The sequence below is a fragment of the Macrotis lagotis genome, chromosome 1 (genome assembly GCF_037893015.1).
Source record: "Macrotis lagotis isolate mMagLag1 chromosome 1, bilby.v1.9.chrom.fasta, whole genome shotgun sequence".
Classification (NCBI taxonomy): Eukaryota; Metazoa; Chordata; class Mammalia; order Peramelemorphia; family Peramelidae; genus Macrotis; species Macrotis lagotis.
Window position 1 is genome coordinate 763,328,653 of NC_133658.1, and position 24,445 is coordinate 763,353,097.

The 24,445-nt window shown below is 35.5% G+C and overlaps 2 protein-coding genes across 2 annotated transcripts in view; both read left to right on the forward strand.

Annotated features, from left to right (window-relative positions):
- Positions 1-1,007, forward strand: part of LOC141506734 (protocadherin Fat 3-like) — a 697,405-nt gene extending 696,398 nt beyond the window's left edge. Inside the window, exon 8 of the mRNA XM_074213761.1 lies at positions 747-1,007. Within this exon, the coding sequence (XP_074069862.1) occupies positions 747-1,007 (261 nt within the window). The remainder of the gene's footprint in view (positions 1-746) is intronic.
- A 377-nt stretch (positions 1,008-1,384) lies between these two features.
- The window catches only part of LOC141506737 (protocadherin Fat 3-like), a 199,601-nt gene continuing 176,540 nt past the window's right edge, over positions 1,385-24,445 (forward strand). The window contains exons 1-4 of the mRNA XM_074213776.1: positions 1,385-1,433; positions 11,193-11,332; positions 20,893-21,168; positions 21,993-22,203. Coding sequence (XP_074069877.1) covers positions 1,385-1,433; positions 11,193-11,332; positions 20,893-21,168; positions 21,993-22,203 — 676 coding nt within the window. The remainder of the gene's footprint in view (positions 1,434-11,192; positions 11,333-20,892; positions 21,169-21,992; positions 22,204-24,445) is intronic.

Sequence of the window (24,445 nt, forward strand, 5' to 3'; positions counted from 1 at the left end):
ACTGAGGCAAACTAGGTTAAGTGACTTGCCCAGAATCACACAGCTAGTGTCAAGTCAGATTTAAACTCAGTATGAACTTTTCTGACTCCAGGCTGGTGTTCTATCCACTGCATCACCAGAGTTCATGACTATCCAAAGGGAAAATAGCTAGCAGGAACATATATAATGACTGACATAATTCAATTATACCACTGTAGACTTCACCTGACTAAAATTATCAATTTAGTTTTCCTTCTAGAAGCAGAATTCTACCTTCTACAATGGCTATTGCCTATTCTTCCTATTATGTCCATTTGGAAATGCCTTTCATCTAGGACTCTACAGGACTCTACAGGACTAAAGAACATTCACAGAATGAAGCAGGGAGAAGGATAGTTGGAAGGTTCTAAGCCCTCACCCCATGTATAGATTCATATTAGTCTCATGCAGTTCATATTCATTCACAGTTGTTCATATTAGTCAGCATTTCTCAAGGGGACCAGATTGGCCTATCCCATTCTTGTTCTCATTGCTCATACCCACATTGCCCACCTATTATTTGTTTTGGTGTTTCTCACATTCTAAACACAGAAGTGGCTCCAGATCCACAAGGAGTGGATTCTCCTTGAAAGACAAGTAGGTAGATTTTGTTCTATTTTTGTCATAGTAAGTGAGGTAAAAATTTGTACATTGATGTCAGAAAATTCCAAATCAACAATAGAGTAGGACTTTAAGATGTCTTTTCTATTTTCTCCACCTGTGATTAGATCAAAGCAGTGGACAATGGACGTCCGCAGAAATCCTCCACTGCTCGCCTCCACATTGAATGGATCAAGAAACCACCTCCTTCTCCAGTGCCTCTGACCTTTGATGAGCCATTCTATAACTTTACCGTCATGGAGAGTGATCGAGTGACAGAAATTGTGGGTGTGGTATCTGTGCAGCCGGCCAATATACCACTTTGGTTTGATGTCGTTGGTAAGTCCCGTCCTGAAGGTGTGATAGGTATTAAGGGATGTAGTCATTGACTTTTTGGATGTGTTAGCCAGAAGACTAACTGTTAGAACCAGGATTGAAATAGTCTTTTAGAGCTAGAATGCAAATGAACCCATAAAATGAATTAATGTACTTGTGCTTTCGTTATGATTCTGTAGCTAAGCTGAACAGAAAGCGCTCTTTGGCTGAATTTTTTTCATAGTATGTTATTTACTGCAATCTTAATGTCTTTCTGTGTGTCATTTAAATTCTATTGTCACACTTTGCTAATCTCATTTCTAAATGTATTGATGGTACTTAGACTTGCTGTCCTTCATTTCTCTCTTTTCTTCACCTTTTTTTCTGCATTCTGTTCTTTTTTTTTCTGCTCCCGACTGCCCTGCTTCAAGGTGGCAAGCATGCTCGAGAGATGTTCTATATTCTACAGACAGCTTGTGGGCAGAACTGTTCAACAGAAGGTACCCTTAGTGCAAACACATTTGCTAAAATACAGCTATCCAATCTGCCTTTTTATGGGGTTTTTTTGAAGCAAATTAAATTACATCTTTCATAACTGCCTTTGACAGGGTAAAGTGCAGCCCATAGATTTCATACATGCCTCTCTAACAGCTACTGCATTACTCATGTCCACTTATTTTCCTTTGTTTGAGGGTGGGGTGTTTTTCTTCCCTCAGGTTGGTTGTTTTGGCCAGATTTTTCCCATTTTTAAAAATAAGATCGAGTTGCAGCAATGATGTCCTGCATGTAGAGTTCCAAACCTTAAAATCCCCAAATACATCTGTGCCCACAAAGAAGGCTGACAAACAGCCATTAGATAAGATGTGGAGTGGTAGGTACATCATGGACCACAGGATATAACTTTAAAATTCCTTGAAATGAAAAATCAAAACTAGACAAAGAAATGGTGAATAGAAAGCAAAGCCTCAAAGGATTAGGAAAACCAGGTGTGTTGCTAAGAGAGGAAGTGAAGAGTGTTTTGGCCAATCCTGGATCTGAAATTAAGGGATCCAAGCTTGGATTCTCACATTTCTCTTTGGAGAGACTGGCAAACCAGAAGAGAATAAATATAGAGGAATGATTTTCTTCTACAAGGTATTTCCCTCACTGAATAGGGGTAATAGTGGAGATCTCCCTGATACACTTGAAATTCCTGTTCATAATCTTCTTTCTACAATTTTCTTGAGGATAGACCAAAGAAATGACCCAAAGCTCCTCCCCTTAAGATCTTATTAGAAAAGGAATTGTTTTTCTCTACCTTTTTCAGTTTATGTCTCAGTAGGGTTTCTGAATGTTATTTAAATGGTATTGGTGGTTCCATCCTATTATGCTTTAGCCATGAGTCTCATTCTAGGCTACTTTATTTTAAACTCTTTCCCCTTCGGTACTTGAAGAGCTTCTCCACCCTTTTCTGCCTTTTGATCTCTGCAATAAATGGTTCAGCATTTTCCACTTCATTAAGATCTCCTCTGTTTCCATTTTCTCACTCTCAGTGAAATAAAAATTGAAGCTATTTTTCACTTGTCTGCCTATGAATCCACATTCAGTGATCCTCCTTCTATTGCTTCACCCCATATCTCTGCCATGCTAACTCCCCCAGTCATCACAATCTGGGTTACAAATTATGTATTTCTATTTTTAAAAGTTACTTCTATTACTGTGCCTCCAATTCCTTTCATATAGCAGTTATTATTGAGTATGGGTTCTTTTATTTTTGGTGTTGAATGAAAAGGTTCGCAATGAGGAATAAAATGAAATATGCAGGGTATCCCAATACCTTAGTGTAATTTGAAGCTATCAAAGCAAATTAAGTTACACTCATAGCTTAAATTATATTTATACTATCAAAGCTTAAACCTGCCTTAAGACTTTTGGGACACTTTATTTATATAGAATATAATAAACTATGATTTATTTTAAGTACAACTTTACTATTACACTCTGACATAGTTGGAGTAGTTTTCTTCTTATCATCTGCTTCCTCTTCTCTCAGATTTATGATTTCTAAACAACTAAAGCTATTACTCTTAAAATGCAAAGTCTGTGAAGGAGACTTGCTTCACTTTTGCATTTGTAAACCCTTCACTTTGCACAGTGCACAGCATAAGCACTTAATGATTTTTAATTTGATCATTCAGTACTTCATTCATTCATTCTATTCATTTATTCTGACTTTCTTTTCTCTAGTCCAACTTCATTTTATGATTACAGCAGTCCCTACAATACTCCCAAATCTGGGTAAGGATATTGGACAGGGCAGTGTGTTCTTAAGAAACCATTGTCAATTCTTACTTCTTTTTTCATTTTTATTCCTTTTCATTCCTTTTCCTCTTCAAAAATGCATTAGTTGGTGGATAGTGGACCCTGAAGAGATGTTATTGATTGACTGACTGATAGGCCACAGGCAGCCAATAATCCAACCTCAGCAAGGCTTCCCAAAAATCCCATACATCATCACAATAAATGCCTCCTGTATTCCTAACCTTACTCAACACTGCACTACTGGCAGAAACCTGAATAAAAATAGTTCTGATACTTCCTCCAGAGATCAGTGAAACTTTTGAGTGTCCAAGTATGAAGGAGGGCATTACAAGGATAAAAGTTCTCTATAAAATGTCTCCTAGCCCAGAAACCATTTAAGAATTACACATCCCCAGTCTTCTGTTGTATCTGGGAAAGCAGGCTGAATTTAGATGTTCTCTAAATCCCTTTTAGTCCAGGGTTTATCTGTTAGGGTGATTGATTTGGATGGACCTTTGTGAAAATCCACAGATTTTTTTTTGTTTTAGTCCAGTTTAACAAATGTCACTTAGGTGACTTATAGATACACAAACCTTCCCAGGGAGATTCCATTTCTCTAGTGTAAACCTTCTTCATATTTTAGTGTCATGGATCCTAAAGGACCCCTTCTCAGAATCATGTTTGTAGGGCATAAAAAAAAAACACATGGGCTTACAAAGAAACCAATTAAAAAAATAAGTACATGGTCCCCAAGTTAAGAAGCCTAACATTTGAATCCTTAGAGCACTCTGTTTCTCTCTTCTCTCTCTCTCTCTCTCTCTCTCTCTCTCTCTCTCTCTCTCTCTCTCTCTCTCTCTCTCTCTCCTACCAGCCTGCCACTTCTGTTAATATTTTTCCCCTGAAATTCTCATTATTATCTTAAAGTGAACTTGAAGAAGACTGATTTCATCTTTCTCGACAAGCTCTCTGTGAACTTAATCCTTGGAACTTATGAGAGACCCACATATATCATTATTCATTCTTTCTACTTCCTTTCATTCAGGCTGTGGTTAAAATACAGTAATTTCCTACAGCTTATCTTTGAACCTCCACCTCTGACTTTTTATCATAAAAGTGGTATCTCTTGCTCAAATGGTGACTGGTCTCCCACAAGCATTACACAAGAATGCATTTAATCAAACCCAAGCAACTGAGAAAATGTCATTCAAAAAACAACCTTTCTTCTCCACCAGTCACCTACCTCTAAACTTCTTTGTGACTACTGATTCCTTGTTCATCCTTGCTTTCAGGACTGCTTGCTACTATTGCATTTTCCTAGATAGTCTCCCCATTCTTCAGTCAACACAATGGATAGTGCTCTGACCTGAAGTCAGAATCTGGCTTCAGAAACTTAGTAGTTGTGTGACCCTGAGTGCTTCACTGTCTTTGTATCCTTAACTATAATTGGGAATGAGAACAGCATCTACGATACAAGGTTGTTGTGAAATCAAGTGTCTTCGTATAATTAATACTGTATAAATGCTAGTGATTGTCACCATTATCATTATTTCTCCTTTTCTCTCAGGAGAAACTAATATTCCCTTAGCCTCATTTCAGTATCTCTTTTCCATTTAACTTAGATCACAATAAATGTAAGCGAAATACAAGTCAGTCTGCCTTATGATTCACACAGGTAGCCAAGAATGATCCTGCCTAAGATTACAGAGTGAAACCATTTTTCTAAATATAAATAAAATACAAGCATGGCTTGCCCCCTAAAGACTCTGAAAAGAAGGGATTTCAATGTCTTTCTGGATCTCAAGAAAGCAACCAAAATGAAGACATTTGGGATCAAAATAATCATTGAAGTATACAGGTATAACCATTTTGTTATACATGTATAATCTATATTATATTGCTTTCTGTTAAGGGAGGAGGAGGGAGAAGAATGTGAAATTCAAAACCTTACAGAAAAATGATTATTGAAAAGTAACTTTGCATGCGGTTGAAAAAAAAATGAATATACAAAATAATCATTATTAAAAACCTCATTTTGCAGATAAAGAAACCAAGGCTTAGGAAGGCTACAACAGGTTTACCCAAGCTAATAAGTATCAGCGATGGGTCTCTGAACCCAGATCTTACTGACACTATCTCTGAGAGTGGAAACAGCATTACATTTTGCTTGAGAAAACTAGATGTAGCCTCCATAGCTCACTGACTTTGCATGTGGATTGAGTCATGATAGACTATAGAACATAATTAGAGGTTTGGCTCTGGTAAATCCAAGGAGGCCCTCTCTCTTGAATCTTATACATAAGAAGCTAGGATAGAACAGAGCCTTAAGAAGCATCAAATTGGTCTCTATCAGATCCTGTCAGAGCAACCTGCATTTGAATCCCTTATCTAGAAACAAGTTAAAAACACAGGTGCAATGCCAGAATAATCATCATAGAGAGTGTTTTAATCTACCCTTCTCCTGCCTGCCCCCAGACTAGACAGAGTCCTTGGATTTGTCCATGTTCCAGATTCTTGATTGTATCACTCCTCCAAGGCTGTGATGTACCCCCAGACCGTCTTCCTGAGTCAGAGTTCTCCCCTGGGCTGCAGAGGCACCAGCCTGTGCCTCCCAGATTGCCACCTCACAGCATGTTATTGTGACTAGACTCTCCTGGGATTTCAGAAACAGAAGCACCACTTGTAACTGAGTTAAGAAAACTGTAATTAAAAGGAAACATCATAAAGTTCAGCTGTTCTGTGTTTAAACAGCCCAATGCACAGCACGTTCCTTCTCTCTGCTAAAAGGGGGTCCGGGAGTTAAAAAAAAAAAAGATGAAGGAACAAAAATAACCCACAGTCCTCGGTGGCTTCAGCGCATATCTTCACACTTCTGAGGGAATGTGATTACTACTCAGCAGTTTCTTCATTTACATACTCTCTAGTGTGTAAGCAATCTGGTTCACAGTTCAGTTCCACTATGTTTTACCCTGATGGGAAATACTTGTGTATTTTAAAGAACACTGTTCTCATCCAGTTAAATTAATCCCCTGTGTTTGGGGTGGGAATGGGAGTGTGGTTCACCATTTTTGCATTTTTTTTTCTTTTTGCATGGATTTATTCCAAGAGACAGCCTTCCTTTATTGAATGCTCAATAAATATCTATTGATTTCATTTAATTTGATCTCAGCAGGGATTAGGGGACAGGAGAGGGGTTGGTTTGCTCCTGGTGGTAATGACCTTGACCTATGTTGTAGTAGAATCTTGAGATATGCCTAAAGGTTAACCAGGGGCCTTGAGGTTATTTGTGGATCCTGGAGCTTGCCTCTTGATTCTTTTACTCAAAAGGAACCTCTTTTGGACAGATTAATAACAATAAGTGCTAACATTTACATAGTTCATACTGTGTGTTAGTGACTACACAAATTGCTTTTATAAGTATTATCACATAAGTTGGACTTTATATATACTAATTAGATAAGTATTAGTTGCTCATTTTATCCCCATTTTACAAATGAGGAAACTGAGGCAAATAAAAGTGAAGTGATTTGCCCAAGGTCATATAGAAAATGTTAAATTACTTAATACCGTAGCTAACTCTAGTGCTACTAAACACAAACACAAAATATGTTCTCTGACATTGTATTTACCAGACAGCAATAGTACTTTATCATTTAACTCATAATAATTTTCCTAGCGAAGACAATCCTAATCTTAAATGTTTGTGTGTACAGGTGGGTTCATACACATGACCCCTTTGGCAGTCTGATGAATCATAAGGGATCCTTTTTAGAATACATTCATAATTGGAGGAAATAATAAATTTCACTTAGAGTTGTAATTTCACTTAGAGTTGTGATAATAGTGATGCAATTTTTTTCTCATCTAAATTGATGAATTCTTGAAATCTTTTCAAGGACCTCTTGTCTTCAGACAAACCAGTTACCTTTCTGTACATTTCTCTCAAAGAGAGTCTTGTCTTAAGGCTAACATCTCTTGGCATGTTATCCTTTTCTCTTAAGTCTATTCCTCTTAAACATAAACCAAAAGAGCATCTAAATGGATCTCTCTTCCTTCTTCTCATAGCAACATCATTTTCATTAAATATTCAAAAGATTTAGTAGTAGGATGAAAAGACCTAGACACATTTAGATTAATCAAAAAAAAATTTAGAAAGAGAGAGAAGCCTCATTACTTTGAGAAAATTAATCTGAGAACCAGATTCAGTAGGAAAATTGCTTCCTATCACTTTCCCCTGATCTCTACCCACTTTCTCCTACCTTTGGTTTTTTGAAAAGTTCTCTCCAATTATTCTACTTACTGCTATCCTGGTCCAAAAATTATTCGTGGTCACAATGTAACATGCTAATTTTAACATTTTTCCATAAGTTCAGTGTACATTTTCAACTTGAATGATGAACGGCCTGTAGGTGACTCCCTTAATTCATTTAGATTAAAACATCTCTGCATTTTGGAGGCTACTCACATCACACTTTTTCCCCTGATAACTACTAGATTTGAGTTGACATTTTAAAAATTACACATAGTGAGGAATAAATTGCATGCATATTGAAGACTTTAGAATCTTTCCTATGGGAGAATCTCTGCCCTTTGTATCAGTGGTTCTGCTTTGGTTGGGGTGGGGGGGCTGTGCAACTTCCTCCCCACCCCAAGTAAAATTTGATGAATCTCTAATCTAACATCCCATCATATTCTAAAAGTACCAATCAATTTAAAATATTTTCAAAGAAGACACAATTTGAAGTTACACTACAATTTTCTTATCTACTGTATTCTTCTGGGAATCCAATAAAAATCCATTCTACTTTTTTTCCTCCCTTTGCATTCTACAGTATCCCCTTTTTATTAGTATAGGCAGCAGTTCTGTTGAGATATGCCCTTAGGTAGATACAGAAATTTCCCCTCCATGGTCTTGTATTCCTTGCCCCATGAGCTGTTCACAATTTTGCTTTTTTCTCATCTCCCTCACTCCTGCAACAACTCCAAGGTTAGGACTCCCCCACCCAACTCTGTTGATCTCTGGAACAGCCCAGCAGTGTTTCCCCACTTGTGTTTAGCCAAACCCTGCTGCACCAAATACACCCCTGCTTTGCATGTCTGTTACTGGCTTTGAGGGAGCAGTCCATGTTGTAATGGGATGCTGTAAGGGAAACTAGATTCCTAACATGTGATCCTTTCACTTGATATTAATGGTTGCCCATGAAAATGAAATACACTCTCAGGTTAAAATGGAGGCTACAGAAATGAGACCTGGGAGAGAGATATGAGGCAGTTTATGAAATGGGATGACTAAGTGGTTGATTATTGCATTGCATGAGGGTTGTTGGTGAACTGATGGTCCAAACTCCATTTCTCTCGCTAGAAAATAATTTTCAAATCGCTAAAGATTTCAGAATTTTTATTACAAATAAAAAGTTCATTTATTTAGCAGAAGAGAGCCTTGCACGAGAGGCTGATAACCTGTCATATTTCTGAAGACCCCATTTTTTGTTTTCTTTATGTCTCCCTTCTCTATATCACATTTCTGGAAAAGTCTGGATCAGTGATGGTGAGTGAGTGGGAAGGAACAGAATTTAAAAAAAACACACATACCTACACACAGCTATAAGAATAGCCAAAAAAAAATGTTTTTAATTTGAAAGCTAACAGGATAAACCACACAGTCTATGTGACATGCAAAATATGTAAATTTATGCAAATAAGCATATGGCTTTAATTTTTTTATGACTACATAGGATCCCAAGGAAAATTTTAGTAGAGACCATAGTGCTAAAAGATCTATAATGAAGAGGACAAGAGCTCAGACCTAACACTGTCTGCCTAAGATTTTGAAAGACTTTATGTTTCTACTAATATTTATTTTCTTAAATAACTGAACTAAAAATAAATTACAGTTCTCTAGTTTGGGTAAGCACTAGTGTTTATGTTAGTTGTATATCCATATGTTCTACAAGTCTCCCATTCCTTACCTTGGAAAAAATATTTGTTTCCCTGGGGGTTACAAATGCAAAATATCCTCAGATTTAAAGAAAAAGAAGTAAGAGCTCTTTTGAGAGAAGAAAATCTGCTTTTTCGCTTTTCACAATTTGTTCAGAATTCAGAAAAGAGATCTTATTTTTAAATTTAAATACACACAAACATAAATGTGAATGTACATCTTGCATTTGTATTTAGATACAAATTGTATTGTATTTAGATACAAATACCAGAGTTGACTTTGGGAGGTAACTGGAGATCTTTTAGCTTTGACCTTTGAAACTTTCTTGCCAAACTTTCTTTAAGGAGTGCCAGCTGATAACACAGGAGTTTTCATTGCTCATTCAGATGGTTATTAAGGCTTCCAAATTAATGTCTTAACATTTTATTTCTTGTGATTATCAGTATGGAACATTCTTTGTGAAAGTGAATGTCGAACCAAAGGCTAATTCCCTTTCAAGCCCAACTATCTAACCTAGTCTAGAAGTTCTCATTCTTCAAATAATTTGGAGGGTTTTGGGGAATTGATTTTTAGTGCTTTTTAGGAAATCAATTAAATTCATTAATTAGGAGATGACTTTTTTTAGGTGAAATTTTTGAAAAAGCATATAATTTTAGAGCAAATCTCTTATACCTTGGTATCTCTAGAACATTAATTAAATGTCAAGGGCAATTATGTTCTCACTAGCAATTAAATAATCTTAAGTGTATATAACAGCTGCAGGCAATAACTGTTTTGCATTACATATATATATATACTATGACCAAAGGAAAAATTAAGTCATGAATTTATTTGGTAACTAAATGGTAAATAAAATTCCATTTTCTTTAACTTGTGTACATTTCTAGTTGTAATATAATAGGAAATATACTGTTTATTGATTAGCATAATAAAATTCAACTAATTTTAAATATATGAAAAACCAAGTTTTCTTTGATAATGCAATAACATATTGCCTTATCCTGCTCTAGTTAAATGAAATTACTATTCAAGGACAAAATTAATCAACAGCATGAAATTTCAGAACCAGAAGTAGTAGAACTTGTGAAAGTGTGCTGTGTTTTTTTTTAATTAAAAAGAACTCCACTGCTTATTCTATTTCTTCTTGCTTTCCCCTAAATTCTCTTATCTAGAAGAATCATAAAAGACCTTTGGGTGATCAGGATGGAGTGGGTAGAGTGAATGTCCAGACCACCTTCTCCATAATACAGACTTCCCCTATCTTGTGCAGCTGTTGGTCTAAATATGTTATCTGCCAACCATGAATTATACCTATATCAGGGGGATTGGGTAAGAAGCAGAACCAATCATTAATCTTTAAAATAAAGTAATTATTTTCAACATTTCTTGAATACCTTCCTCTCTTAGGTTATAATTCTTATTTTCAAGGAAGCCCAAAATAAAAAAAATTATTTTATTTTTGTCAATGAAACTCAGAAAATTATGTGATGGGCTTTTTTTCACTGCCCATTCTATTTAATAAATTCTTCCCCAAGACTGATAGGATAAAATCAGCCACCAAAGGTTTATGATCAACCCTCATGTGAATTGCATTGTGTCAATTCATTTTCATCTACTTATGTATTTACTTAACTAATGGGGATATTTTTGTGTTTATTTCTTTCTTAAAAATAATACATTCAGGATTTGAAAGCCTACAGGGTCTGCAGATTTATAGCACAGGAGCTGTAAGGGATTATATATTTGATAGTTTTCTTTATATTTCTACAATCAATGTTTATGCTTCAGTTACTGTAACAATATTGCTGCTGATCCTTTTCTTTGCATTATTTTTTTGTGACATTTGTTTTGCATCATAGAGGCTGTGCTTTGAAAGAAAAATTAGGTTAAAACAAAAGATCCCATTTAATTTGTACAAAATGGAGCCATAGGGATTCCTGTCAAGAAGTGTATATAGAAATACTTCCAGTCAAATGTACATATACAGCACACATGTCATTTCCCAGAATATGCTAATTTCATTTTGTTTTTGTGAAATCATCAGGGGGGAATTTTGACAGCTCTTTCGACGCAGAGAAAGGTGTTGGGACAATTGTCATTGCAAAACCTTTGGATGCAGAGCAAAGGTCCATCTATAATATGAGTGTGGAAGTCACCGATGGAACAAATGTGGCTGTCACTCAGGTAGACCATTAAATAATTAACTTGTGAAAGTTTTAAAGATCATAATTAAATTCAGAAATGAATGCTTTTTTTGTTTTCCTATCCTTGGCAGATTGTTTTCTTGGAGCTAATGGAATGTATATAGATTTCTGTTGTTTTAAAAACAGATAGTACACACAAGCTAGGGAACAGGATTTTTGCCACTATTTTATGCAACTGTCTCTTTTCTAGAAATCTTCTTTGGAATGAATTGTTAAATTTCATCATCTGATTTCTATATGTAGGTGCATGAGTGTGTATGAGAACCCACAAGTACACATGTATGATTCTTTGACAGTAACAATAAAATAATTTTCTTAAACTTCCAAAGAGGAATAAAAATAGACCTTCTAAGAAAGTTATTATAAGTTTATTGGACCTATCAATACTTCTTTTTATAGTAATAGAATTAGAGAATCTTTAGGACTAGATTGCCTAATCCAATCCTCTCTTGTGACAGTTTAAGGAACCTTGAGATACAGAGAGGGTAAGTTACTTGTCCTGCTTTGCCCAACTAATTAATGGCAGAGATGGACCTAGAATCAAGTTTTCCTGACTCCCAGGCCAGCACTGTTACCTCTACATCATGCTTTTATTCTCTTTTAGTACTTTAAATGCATTTTCTTATTGGGTAACTAAAGGAAAGATAATTTGGGTATGAAAATGAGAAAGTCGACTTTTCACACAGTTTAGGTCAATAAGATATGCATTTACTGAGGATTGTCTGTATGCCAGTCATTTTCCTAACTGCTGAGGATACAAAAAAAAAAAACATTTTCTGCCTTCAAGAGCTTATATTCTGCTAGGGAAAACCAATGCCAAACACAGATAAACAAAATGTAGTAGAACAAATATTAAAGAGTTTTGATAGGGAGAAAGGGACAGTAAGAGCATTAGCAATTAATTCATATTAATGATATTCTTAAACCACAATAGTACAATCTGACAAAGAAGAACTCTGGGGAAAATGAGCATGACTTTGACGATTTTTTTTATGTCTTAATGAAGAGTTTTTAATAAGCATATTAGCATATATTGTGGAAAATTTTTTAACTTCAAAGACTCAGTTTTTTCATTTTTTTGTTTTTTTTATATGACATAAGCTTTGATTTCTTCTAAGAAAATAATAAATATATCCTTTCCAACCATCATCTCCTATTTGAACAATGCTACAGAAATGTGAGAATATTCTTCCCTTTGAATAAAGGCTATTAACAAGGTTGAAATCTAGATAGATCCAAAATGATCTAATCATAGTGGATGTCATAGTGTTGCTGCACCAGTTAAAAAATATATGATTCTTTAGAGAAGCACATCAAATACAAAGCAACCCCCATGAAAAACAAACTATTCATCAGTACAAAGTAATAGCTTCCTGTCTCCCTGAAAGTCACTTCAAATGAGGTCCCTAAATTAACCAGTGTCTCAGCAACTCTAACCACTGCTTTTGAGCTCCATTTAACAAACAGTTAGAGGCATATTTGATTAAAATACAAATAAACAGTGGAATTATATTCTCTGTTATTTTCTGCTCTTTTATGACTGCAGAGTACTTAGAGGAAACAGCTTTAAAAAAGCTATTGTTCAGAATCCACATTTAAGGATAAATAGAATAAGACTTGTTTTCTCTTTAAAGCTAGGTAGGAGCATAGGAAGAAACTATTCAGACCTTTTCAATTACAAAGACAGAATTCAGAGCAGATTTTTTTTTTAGGTTTTTGCAAGGTAAACAGGGTTAAGTGGCTTGCCCAAGGCCACACAGCTAGGTAATTATTAAGTGTCTGAGACCAGATTTGAACCCAGGTACTCCTGACTCCAGGGCCGATGCTTTATCCACTATGCCACCTAGCCGCCCCCAGAGCAGATTTTAAAAGTATCTTCTATATGTGAGGCAGTGGGCATGCATAGTCAAAAATAAAATAATCATAGTGCCTGCCCTCAGGAAGGCTGACTTTCTGCAGATGACTAATATAAACACCCTAATGACAATCTGTCTTTTCACTAAAATGATGGAGGAAAAAAGGAAGCAGTATCCAAGATCTATCTCTACATATTTGTCTTAACATTTAAAAAAAAAAATCTATGTTATTGTCAGTGTCACATAAGAAAATTGTGTTTGCTAGGCACCCTTCTGCAGATGAGGCTATGAGACGGGAATGGAAATCCCACTTCAACCTCTAGAAATTCAGGACTCTTATTTTTTTTAGGTTGTTGTTTTGTTTTGTTTTGTTTTTTGCAAGGCAAATGGGGTTAAGTGGCTTGCCCAAGGCCACACAGCTAGGTAATTATTAAGTGTCTGCAACCAGATTTGAACCCAGGTACTCCTGACTCCAAGGCCGGTGCTTTACCCACTACACCACCTAGCCACCCCCACTACGCCACCTAGCCGCCCCCAAAATTCGGGACTCTACTGATCTCTCCTATGTCTTCTCTGGCAAGTCATAGCCAGATTACTGCTATGCCTAAACAATTTTAGTTTCTAAACTAAATAAATTTAGTTCAGTGACATTTTGCAGAAATGTGCTCTGTTTAAGAAAAAAACCTTGATCTAAAATTTGCTTAAAAGTCAATAATTCTAAGCAACTTAGGGTTTCACTATAAAATAGATGACCATCATCAATGAAATAAATATCCTCTATTCCCAGCACTTTTCTAGTCTCCCTTCCAATTACTTTTCTTTGCTCTTTTGCCCAATTAGGAATCATGAACTGTGATTTAACATATTTCAGATTAAGGCCAAGTGCATTTTATTAAAAGCTCTTCATGTTTATAGAGCTTCTCAGAAAGTCAAATAGGCATCATAAAATACCCAGACCCAAGGTGGTAGGATGGATAGCAGGCTATACCTGAAGTCTGGAAGTCCTGAGTTCAAATATAGCTTCAGATACTTAATAGTTGGATTTCCTAGGCAAGTCACTTAATCTTTGTTTGCCTCAGTTTCCTCATCTGTAAATGTAAAATAATATCTTCCAGGGTTATTGTGAGGATTAAATGAGACAAATGCTTGTAAAGCTCAGTGACTGGCACATAATAACCTCAATATAAACTAGCTCTTATTAATATTTTTTTTATTATTATTATTAACTGGGGCACACTCTCCCACTATTTACAGCATCAGTAGGAAGAGAGGGCATGCACAATGAAAATACTGTTGGACATATGGACACATATAGAACAATAAAGAGCCACACTGGGCACTTCAATATTGGTATTCTTTCCCTTTTCCTAGTAGCCTCAAGCTGTGCTCTTCTGACATAGTTTCTCTGGAGGACAGGTTACTTGGTTGAGCTCCCTAGTTCTCTTCCTCTCTGTACCTCAGTTCCAAAAAGATTCCACTTTTCACAACTCACATATCTCTTTCCTTGCTTAAAGCTAAGATACTGCTTTTCAAAAGTTGATCAAAGATCAGTACTTTCAACCAGTCAATAGTGAGCCTCTCTCTAATTCCATTAAACTTGCTTGAAGAACTTCCCCCTTCTTAAAAGGTTAATAAAGTATAGCTTTGTTTGCTCTTTGTTCTAGATTTTAATACCTCTTTTGCTGCTGTTGTTGTTTGTGGAGGTTGGTTACCTGCCCTCTTGATTGGAGGGAAATTAGATTTCCTAATCAACATTTCTCTATTCCATCCTGGGAGATTTGTAGGAAATGTTCTAAATTCAGGCCGATATGATAGATGATATTCATTGTAGAGAAAAGTTCCAATTAACTAACACTAAAAATCTTCTCTATCTACAATAACAATAGAGTAAGCATTTGGAATAATAACCTGGAGGCATTGGATGATCATTGGTTAATAATGAATAATTCAGTCCTATTTCCTATAATTTACTAAAGAAACAAAATGGATTAAGTTGCACTTGTAACCTAAGGAACCTATTTATAAGATGGTTGTCTCAGTTGAGAGATACCATTTGTGAAAGCTAGGTCCCCATTACTGCGAACAATGAGTCTCATTAAATGGTCTCAAGTCCATACTGCATGTTTCTGTTGGACTAGAAACAATGACAATTTCTTATAGAATTATAACTTCAACTAATTTGAATTCTAATATGTGAAACCTTCATAGGATTGATTTTTCCTTATTATTTTAAGTTACAATTCTCTAAAATATAGTCATTGTTTCTACCCCAATAGGACTAGTCAATGTGGATTTCAATAAGGAGACCTAGTAGTAATGAGATTCATTGTTCTTGCTAATGGGGTCCTATCTATAGTTTGTTAACTAATTATTCACAAAGCCATAGTAAAATCATTGTCTTTACAGCTTGCTAGGAACATTAGAGCTAATCTCTTCAATCCTTTTACTTTTTTGCAGTTGAGAAAACTGAGGCACTTGTCTTAATTTGTCCAAGCTCAGTAAGTGAGCTAGTGGACCAGAAAAACTTTAGTATTCTGACTCCAAATCCATGACAGCATGCTTCCTTTCGCTATAGTTTATCCTATTACACTCTGTACACTATCCTATCCCAAGTATGAAAAATGACTTGTTGTAACAGATTTTTCTCACATATCTGCAGAATCAGTCCAGAATAGCATATTCTTCTAACAAACCAAAATGATTGGCAGAGTTCAGCTAAAAAGATTACCTGGAGGAAAGTAAATTAGTTGGTTCACCTTACACTTTAAACATGTAGAAATATGTATGGTAGATTAATATACAATATTTTTTCTATTTTTCATTCCTATGGAAGGGAGACAGTAAAGTTGATAACCCAAAACAATGGATAATTTGAAAATTATGATTGTTTGGCTTTATGAAATATGATTTATGATTTTAAAGAATGTGGTTTTCTGTTTAAGAGACAGTGTTGTGTAGAGACTAGAAAGTGAACCTTGAAGCCAGAACGTCTATCTCAGCCTCTGACACTTGGGGCAAGTCCCTTATGCAACTCTCTATGACTTAAGTTGCAATCTGCATTGGTAATCGGAGGTTCTTCTTCTGGGGGTTCCAATGAAATCTTAGTTGCTTTCACTGTCGTTATCTTTTTAGTTTTGTTTTGGTTATTATAATATAAAAATAACTTGAATTGCATGAGGGTGCAGCCAATGGTAGCAATATAATATAACCCAAAAGTATATAAGAAGTGAAACTGAGATTGAAGATCTGTTTAAATTTGCTGGAGTATAATTAATTTCCGTATTAGTACTTTTATTCCCTTTGAGTTTCAGTTAGTATTTTGGTGCCTTGTTTCTTCTGGTAATATGTTGCTGAGATTCTAGGGTGGTGCTAGCTTGAAAGAGATTTTATGATAATCAAGTTATTATCATGTTAAAAACCTGTGTATTCCTAGCCTGTTTGTTTCCCAACATAATAAAATCTGTAATAGGCAATCCATAATGTGACAGTAGTACAGATGCATGCATTCAGCAGCTATCTAGAAGAGATACAGAATTATATAGGACATGATCACTGTCCTCAGGGGAACAATGGGAAGGGGAAGGGAACAAGAACAGGCATTCATAAACCAGGCTCTATGCATTTAGCATAGACAATAAGGCAAATATTGTCTTAGTTAATCCTCATAGCAGTTTTACAGCTGAGAAAACTGAGACAAATAGCACTTAAGTGACTTGTCTAGGATCTCATAGCAATTAAGTAACTGAGGTCAGTTCAGATCTCAGGTCTCTATCCACTGATCCACTAGCTGTCCATTGAAGTAATATCTCAATTTTTCTTCTTTTTTGATTAATTATAATTGAAGTATTAATTAATACCAAAGTGGTCCTCTTCCAGAGATTGAAAAACAGTTCAAACCAAAGAATAGGTTTTGCAAGTATTCCTTTGCACTGATGATATTGACTTATCCAATTCAACTATACTGACCAGAAAGATGAACTTGGGGTCAGGAAGAGCTGAATTAAATCTAGCCTCAGACATCTCAGGACTTCAAAATATAGGCCATTGACTAGCCATTCCAGATGTATCTCTAATACAGCAAGACCCTAACTCAATTGACATTGAATTCAAGAATCCAAGGTCACCTTCATTGCCTAATGCATCAAAATAGTATTTATTATGAGATACACTAAAAATGATCATTTAAAATGCAAGCTTTTAAAACTAGAAAATATGTGGGAAATTGCCCTTGAAACCAATAAAATAGTAACAGCTTTAAAGAAAAACAGAGTGTGCTTTTGAAATGCATATACAAGTGGAACAGATTTTAAGTAATTTGGGTGCTTAATAGGTTTTAGGACAACACAAGTCCTGGAGTAAGCAATTAGCCCCAAGGATCCTTCACGCTCTGAGCATTTGTGAAACTTGGTTTGGCCTTTACCCAAATTTGACTCAAGTACATCTGTGAATAAAGCTAAAGTTTTTGTGATGGCAACATTAAAAATGGCTTTGGAGAGCCTTTGAATATTCAGCTTTGTCCTATTTGTGTCTTTCTTTTGACCTTTTGGTTACCATTTTGAGCACAATGACTTTGAAGGGGGCTCTGCTTGGCTTATAAGTTCAGTAGCCCATTATGTCTTTTTATACAAAAATGCCTTAACTGTGGGAAACAAGACAGAAGGAGAACAAATTCTTTTTTGGAAAATTACTCGTTCTGACTGTAAGTCAGGCCAGGCACAAGGTAAGCAGAAACAGCTTTGAACAGTTGGTAGAAATAGGAACATCCAAGAATATCAGAACAGATTTTCTGATCTAGAAAGTTGTTTAATGATTCAAAAGATGGGGGATGATCTATCTCTAAGATCATTTTTAAAGCTGAAATGTTTTATTTTGACTAACTTGGATTCTCTCTATTTTTTAAATAACCTTCTGAGACCAAAACCACTTCCCTAAATATGAATATTTTGACATTTTGGTAAAGCTAAACATAGTTATTTAAATGAATAAAATTCACCAGCGAGGAAAGAATGTACCCTCAAAAGCTATAGACTTCCTCTTCACTATTGCCTACTCTTTCCATTATCCATGAATTCCCTCTTATCCTAGGGAAAAAAATCCTCACTAGACCTTACTCTCAAGTTCATGCCCTATATCTTTCCTGTCTCCAGACTATTAGGAAAAGGTAGAGATTCACTGTCTCCACTTCACTTTTCACTCACTTCATACCTTATCATTCAACTGAAATTGCCAAATTGCCAAATCTGATGGCTTTCTTTTCTCAGAACTCATTCTTCTTGACTTCTCTGTAGTAGTTGATACTGTTGACCACTCTAGTCTCTTCCCTTGGAGTTTATTTTCTCTTTCTTCTCTTCCTCCCCTCCTTTTCCCTCTTCTTCCCTCCTCTCCTCTCCTTTTCCTCCCCTCCCTCCCTGATACTATTTTCAATTCTATTTCTACCTCACACCCCTCCCCCTATTATTCCCTAAATTACAGTGGCTCCCTATTGACTCTAAGACAGGGTTTCTTCACCTTTTTTTTTTCAAAAATACATTTGACACACTCATGAAACCATTGGACCACTTCTCATTAGACTGCATTGAGGGCAGGTACTGTCTTTTGTCTCTCTTTGTAGCTCCGGTACTTAACATAGTTCTTGACCTATACTAGGTATGTCTCTTAATTCTTATTAAATGTTTCTCAATTGTTGAAGTCTCATACCAATGATTTTAAATGCATAAAATAAAATATAGGATTACAAGTGAAGTTGATTATATTCAACCTGGAGATAAAAATATTTTTTAAAACCACACACAAGTTCATGATATCAGGCTAAGCACGCATCTAGGATCATATTTAAACTATTTTGTCTGATTTTTTTTAAAGCCTGTTATAACTTAGTACCATCTGTCTTTCAAGCTTTCCCCTCCTGTACTTTGTTATAATAATAAAAATAATAATTGTTAATCTTTAATAGAAAGCTTTAAAGTTTACAAATGTCCTTCATAGATATATGTATATATATATATATATATATATAATATCATATATAGTCTCATTTGACTCATTAAAAATTCTTGCTGTTGTTCACACTCTATTTTGTCTATTTATCTGAGTCATTTAGCTTCTATCTGCCTGTTTCCTAAACTTCAAAATTAAGATCATACTATTGCTTATCTATCAAAGTTATTGTGAGGATCAAATGAGATTATAATGGTAAAATACTTGGCACCTATAGAGGTGTTATTGTTATTTGTTGTTATTATTATTATTATTATTATTTAATCTCATACTCTTCTACCTTTGTACTGCCTGTCCCTCATGTTTGGGATGCTGTCTGTCATCATATTATGAGCTAACATTTATATGGCATCTACTATTTGCTGGGCACAATGATAAGCCCTTTTTCAAATATCATCTCATTCTATCTTCACAGCAACCCTGGCACTATTATTTATCCCCATTTTGCAAATGAGGAAACTGTGGTTTAAGTGACTTGCCTAAAGTTACATATCACTAGGCTAAATTTGAACTCAGGTCTTCTTGACTCCAATACCAGCTTTCTATCCCATTGCACCACACAATTGCCTAAATTTTGCATCCTAAAATCCCTTGCTTTCTTCAAAACTCAGCTTAACCTCCCCTCCATATAAGGTCTTTCCTGACCTTTCTTTCCCAACTCCAAGTATCTTATATTTACTTTGCATATATTTATCAACCTGTTGTCTCCCATCAGTAGAAGGTAAACTCCTTGAGAGCAATTATTTTTGTGTTTGAAACTGGTACCCAGCCTGTTGCATGCTTCCATTGTGGGTGCCTGTTAAGTGCTTGTTTGATTTATAGACATTTTTTCTTCCATCCCTTGACTCTGGATATAGCTTTATAGACATTTTTTCTTCCATCCCTTGACTCTGGATATAGCTTTCCCTTCTCTAGCCTGCTATTCTTATCACTATCCTTGGAGCCCTTCCCCAGAATGAAGCAACTACAATTTAACTTAATACCCAAAAATTACCTTCCATCCTTGATATCTTCTCTGAAAGAATTCTTGTGGGTATCACCTTTGAACTCATAGTGAAATAGCCTTCTCTGCTGTTATGGTAATTTTTATATTCTTCATCTGTCCAAGGAAAAATTGTACTAAATGACCTCCAAGTTTCCTTTCAGTTCTAAAGCTTCGATTTCACAAGAGTTTCCCACACATGCAATATTCAAATCATAGTTGCAGGTGGGGAACAGTAAATATACTGACCCTTAATTCTTTTTTATTAAATTAAATTGTTATCGATATATTTTGTCTTTTATAGCTCCAGAATTTCTTCTGGTAGCCATCTCTTCTTCCCTACTCTCTCTCTGCCCCTTCTCAATAAACATCCTATATAACAAATTTTTTTTAAAGAAGGGGAAAAGATTAGAAGGAAGAGTCAAAATATTCACGAAAATTGATTAAAACACCAACAAAGTTTGAAAAAACATGTGCAATGTATTCAATTGTTGACTTCCCACCTCAGTGAAGCAGTGGGGTGAGAATGTCTTCTCTTATCTCTTTGGCACCAAATTTCTTCTTTGTCATGTTGAAACATTAACTTTTGATTGTTTTTTGATTTTTCTTTCCATTTACATTCTTGCCCTGTCCCTAGAGTTTTGATTTTTCCTGAGTGGCAGAAATGAGGCAACATCAATCCATCTTGTCTTCTTTTAACCACAGGTATTTATCAAAGTACTGGATAACAATGATAATGGCCCAGAATTCTCTCAACCAAATTATGATGTCACAATCTCTGAGGATGTACTGCCCGACACTGAGATATTACAGGTTGAGGCAACGGATAGAGATGAAAAACATAAACTAAGTTACACTATCCACAGCAGTATCGACTCAGTAAGCATGAGGAAATTCCGGATTGATGCCACTACAGGGGTTCTGTACATTGCTGAGAGGCTAGACCATGAAGCCCAAGATAAGCACATTCTTAACATAATGGTAAGAGAACTATTCATTTGCTCTCCAAACAGGATCATTAGCTATTCAAGTCATGTGCCTTAGCTTTCAGATATGCAAGGGCACAAATTTTACTAAACAATCATAAATTTAATCTGTTCACAATTGATTGTTGCATTTTTTGCTGTTTTATTTAGGTAAAGAATTATTGTCACTAGAAGGCAACTATATATTTTTTTTTCTTACCAAAACACCAAGAAAACTCCACAAATAGAGGGCTAAATAGATATTGAAAAGGAAGGAGTAGGTCTTATTTTCTCATTGGAAATAGATCTCAGAGAATTTCATGGAAAACTTTAGAAGTTCTTTGAGAAATTAATCATAAAAACGATCACTTCCTTGATCTATCCTGTGCACAATCCTTGCCAGTTCCACAGCCTTCCACTGTTATCAACATGAGATCCAACAATAGATACATGTAAAATAGATTTCAGTTAGATTTCAAAACACACTAAAACCTTCAATGAAAATTAATTGTGAGTTTATGTGCATGGAGCATTCAGGGGCTTGAAATGATTTATTATTTTAGATAATGACAAAGCCAATTTATTATCTTTTATTTATTTGAGAAAATTGGAGTTTGGAAAAATCAAATAACCTATATCAGATCACACAACCAGGAAAGGGCAAACCTGACACTGAGACCTAAACTTCTTCCAGTACTTTGACTAAAAGTCCAGTGTTCTGCCCACCACCACCAGACTACCTAGCTATGAACAAGTTAAGAAATGAGGGCTTTGTTATGTTAAATCATCACAAGACATTTACACTCTTGATTGACATTGTTTCTTGTGGTTTGCCTACAGGTCAGAGATCAGGAATTTCCTTATCGGAGAAACATGGCCCGAGTCATTGTAAATGTAGAAGATGCCAACGATCATAGTCCCTATTTCACAAGCCCACTGTATGAAGCATCTGTATTTGAATCTGCTGCCTTGGGATCAGCCGTTCTGCAAGTGACTGCTCTGGATAAAGACCGAGGGGAAAATGCAGAGCTCTTATACACCATAGAAGCAGGTGAGAACTGATTTTAGGATCAGATTGCAGCTCTGCTGTCTGGCAGCAGTAGTGACTAGCATTCATCTCCAAGTTAATTTATCTGGAGACAGTCTTAGAAAATCCCTGAATTCATCCTCTGGCCAAACAGTTTGATCCAATCCAACAAATATTTATTAAGCACCTTCTCTGAGCAAGGTGTGAGGGGATAAAATACAAAAACAAAATCATGATCCTACCTTCTCCTGGGGAAATACAATATGCATACAGTCTATTGTCTTCTTTATTGAATGTAAGTATGAATACTTGAAAAACTAGTGATTCTGGAATACACAGAGGAAAAACGGTTGCTTTCATTTTATTCCACCTTCATGTTTTGTTTTGGTTTTTTGCTCGAAGATTCTAAAAAGGTATATAAAAGTCAAAGTCTATTTTGCCTTTAAGTAACCAGGTCAAAGACACAACCAACCCATAGTGGAAAAAATATCACTACATCTAACAGCAGTGAATGCATTCTCTACACTGACTCTTAGGAGTCTTTGTTTAGTTGAATGTGGGCAGAATGTAGTTCTTATAAGCTCCCTGTCCTCTTAAGGCCAAGACTACTACAATACATCAGGTTTAGTCTCAATAATAGAAGGAATTAAGGGTATGGAACCTGGACACTTCTTGGACTGTTAGATAAATACAGAATATTGGTCTCCCAGGCAGTCAATTTGATCCCTATCCTTTATATATGTATGTGTATAGATTATTAGCCTTGCTTCCAAAACATAAAACTGATGACTTAAAGATTAGAAACTGAAATCATTTTTTTAACCAAAAAAACATGAAATGATCATGCCAGAAGTGGTCCTACAAAGCAAAAATGACAGACTTCTTTTTCCTGCTATATTTTTCCTTAAACTTTTCTGTCTCTCTTCCCCCCCCCTTAAATATTCAAATCACATATTTTCTGAACTGTTCTGTAATATTATGTCTGTTACAGAGGATGCCAAATGCAGTCTCTTTTCATGCCAGTGGAAGGGAGGTTTCTTTCTTTTAATTTAAGTGTAAAGTACTTCCATGAGTGGGTACAATTAAAATATGAATGTTTTAGTGGCAGCTTTGGACTAGAAAATATTAGGGATGGAAAAACAAATTCCTTCAAAAGAGACTCTTAATCATCATATCATAAGAAGAAAGTGTTTAGTGTATTAAGTACCAAATTGTGTTTGATGCTCCAATAAGCTCTTTATAAAGGGAACTACCTAATTTAAGTCGACATTGTATTGGGTCTATAATTAGAACTAACTAATTTAGGTCTGATAACATACTTCAAGTTAGCTTTCTAGCTAAACTTCAAGTCTCTAAGTCACCTAGGCCAACCTCCTACTTCAACTATATTTTGATATTGTTATATTCTTAGCATCTAGCACTGTCCTTAATGATTCTTAATTACTGATTGATTAACCCCTATTAAAACTTTTATTAAAATCTTTTACTTTTACATCATTTTCCTTTCCAAATTATGCCAGTCCTCAGAGCCAAACCTTGTAACAAATTAAAAAGGTAAGAGGGAAGGAAATACCTGCCTGAGTCTTCCACTGACATCAAAACTCACTGTCCCATCTTCGAACAGCTCAAAATGTTAGAAAGTTCTTCCTTCTTTTTCAAACTCCCATACTTTAGTCCTAAATTTGAAGTCACCTGGAACAAAACAAATTTGTTTTTGTAACAACCTTTTGGCATTGAAAGGTCTATCTTGTGTGTCCACCCCCCCTCCCAAGCCTTCTCTTCACTGACTGCAGCACATTCATCTCTTTTATCCAGTCCTCATCTTACAGGTAATCATTCTCAGTCACCTTCCTCTAGAGCTATTCCAGCTTATCAAATACCTTTAATAATATCATGTCTGACGCTTTCAGGATTTTACTGCATTTTCAGTTTTCTACCGTGAAGAGAAATTGGTCTTTTCTCCATGTTGAAATATATCTTGTAAAATATTTTATCAATAATAATAAATATTTATATGACACTTGATTATTTTCAAAATACCCTACATATATTATCTCATTTGAGCTTCATAACTACCCTATAAGATAGTAGCTGTTATCCCCATTTTACAGATGAGGAATCTGAGGGTAGAAATGGTTAAATGATTTATCCAAGATCACTCAGTGACTAATTATCTAAAGTAGGATTTGAACTCAGGTCTTTTTTGACACCTAAGTCTAGGGTACTATCCTTAAACTAAGAAACCTTCATTGTCCTGTATCCGTGA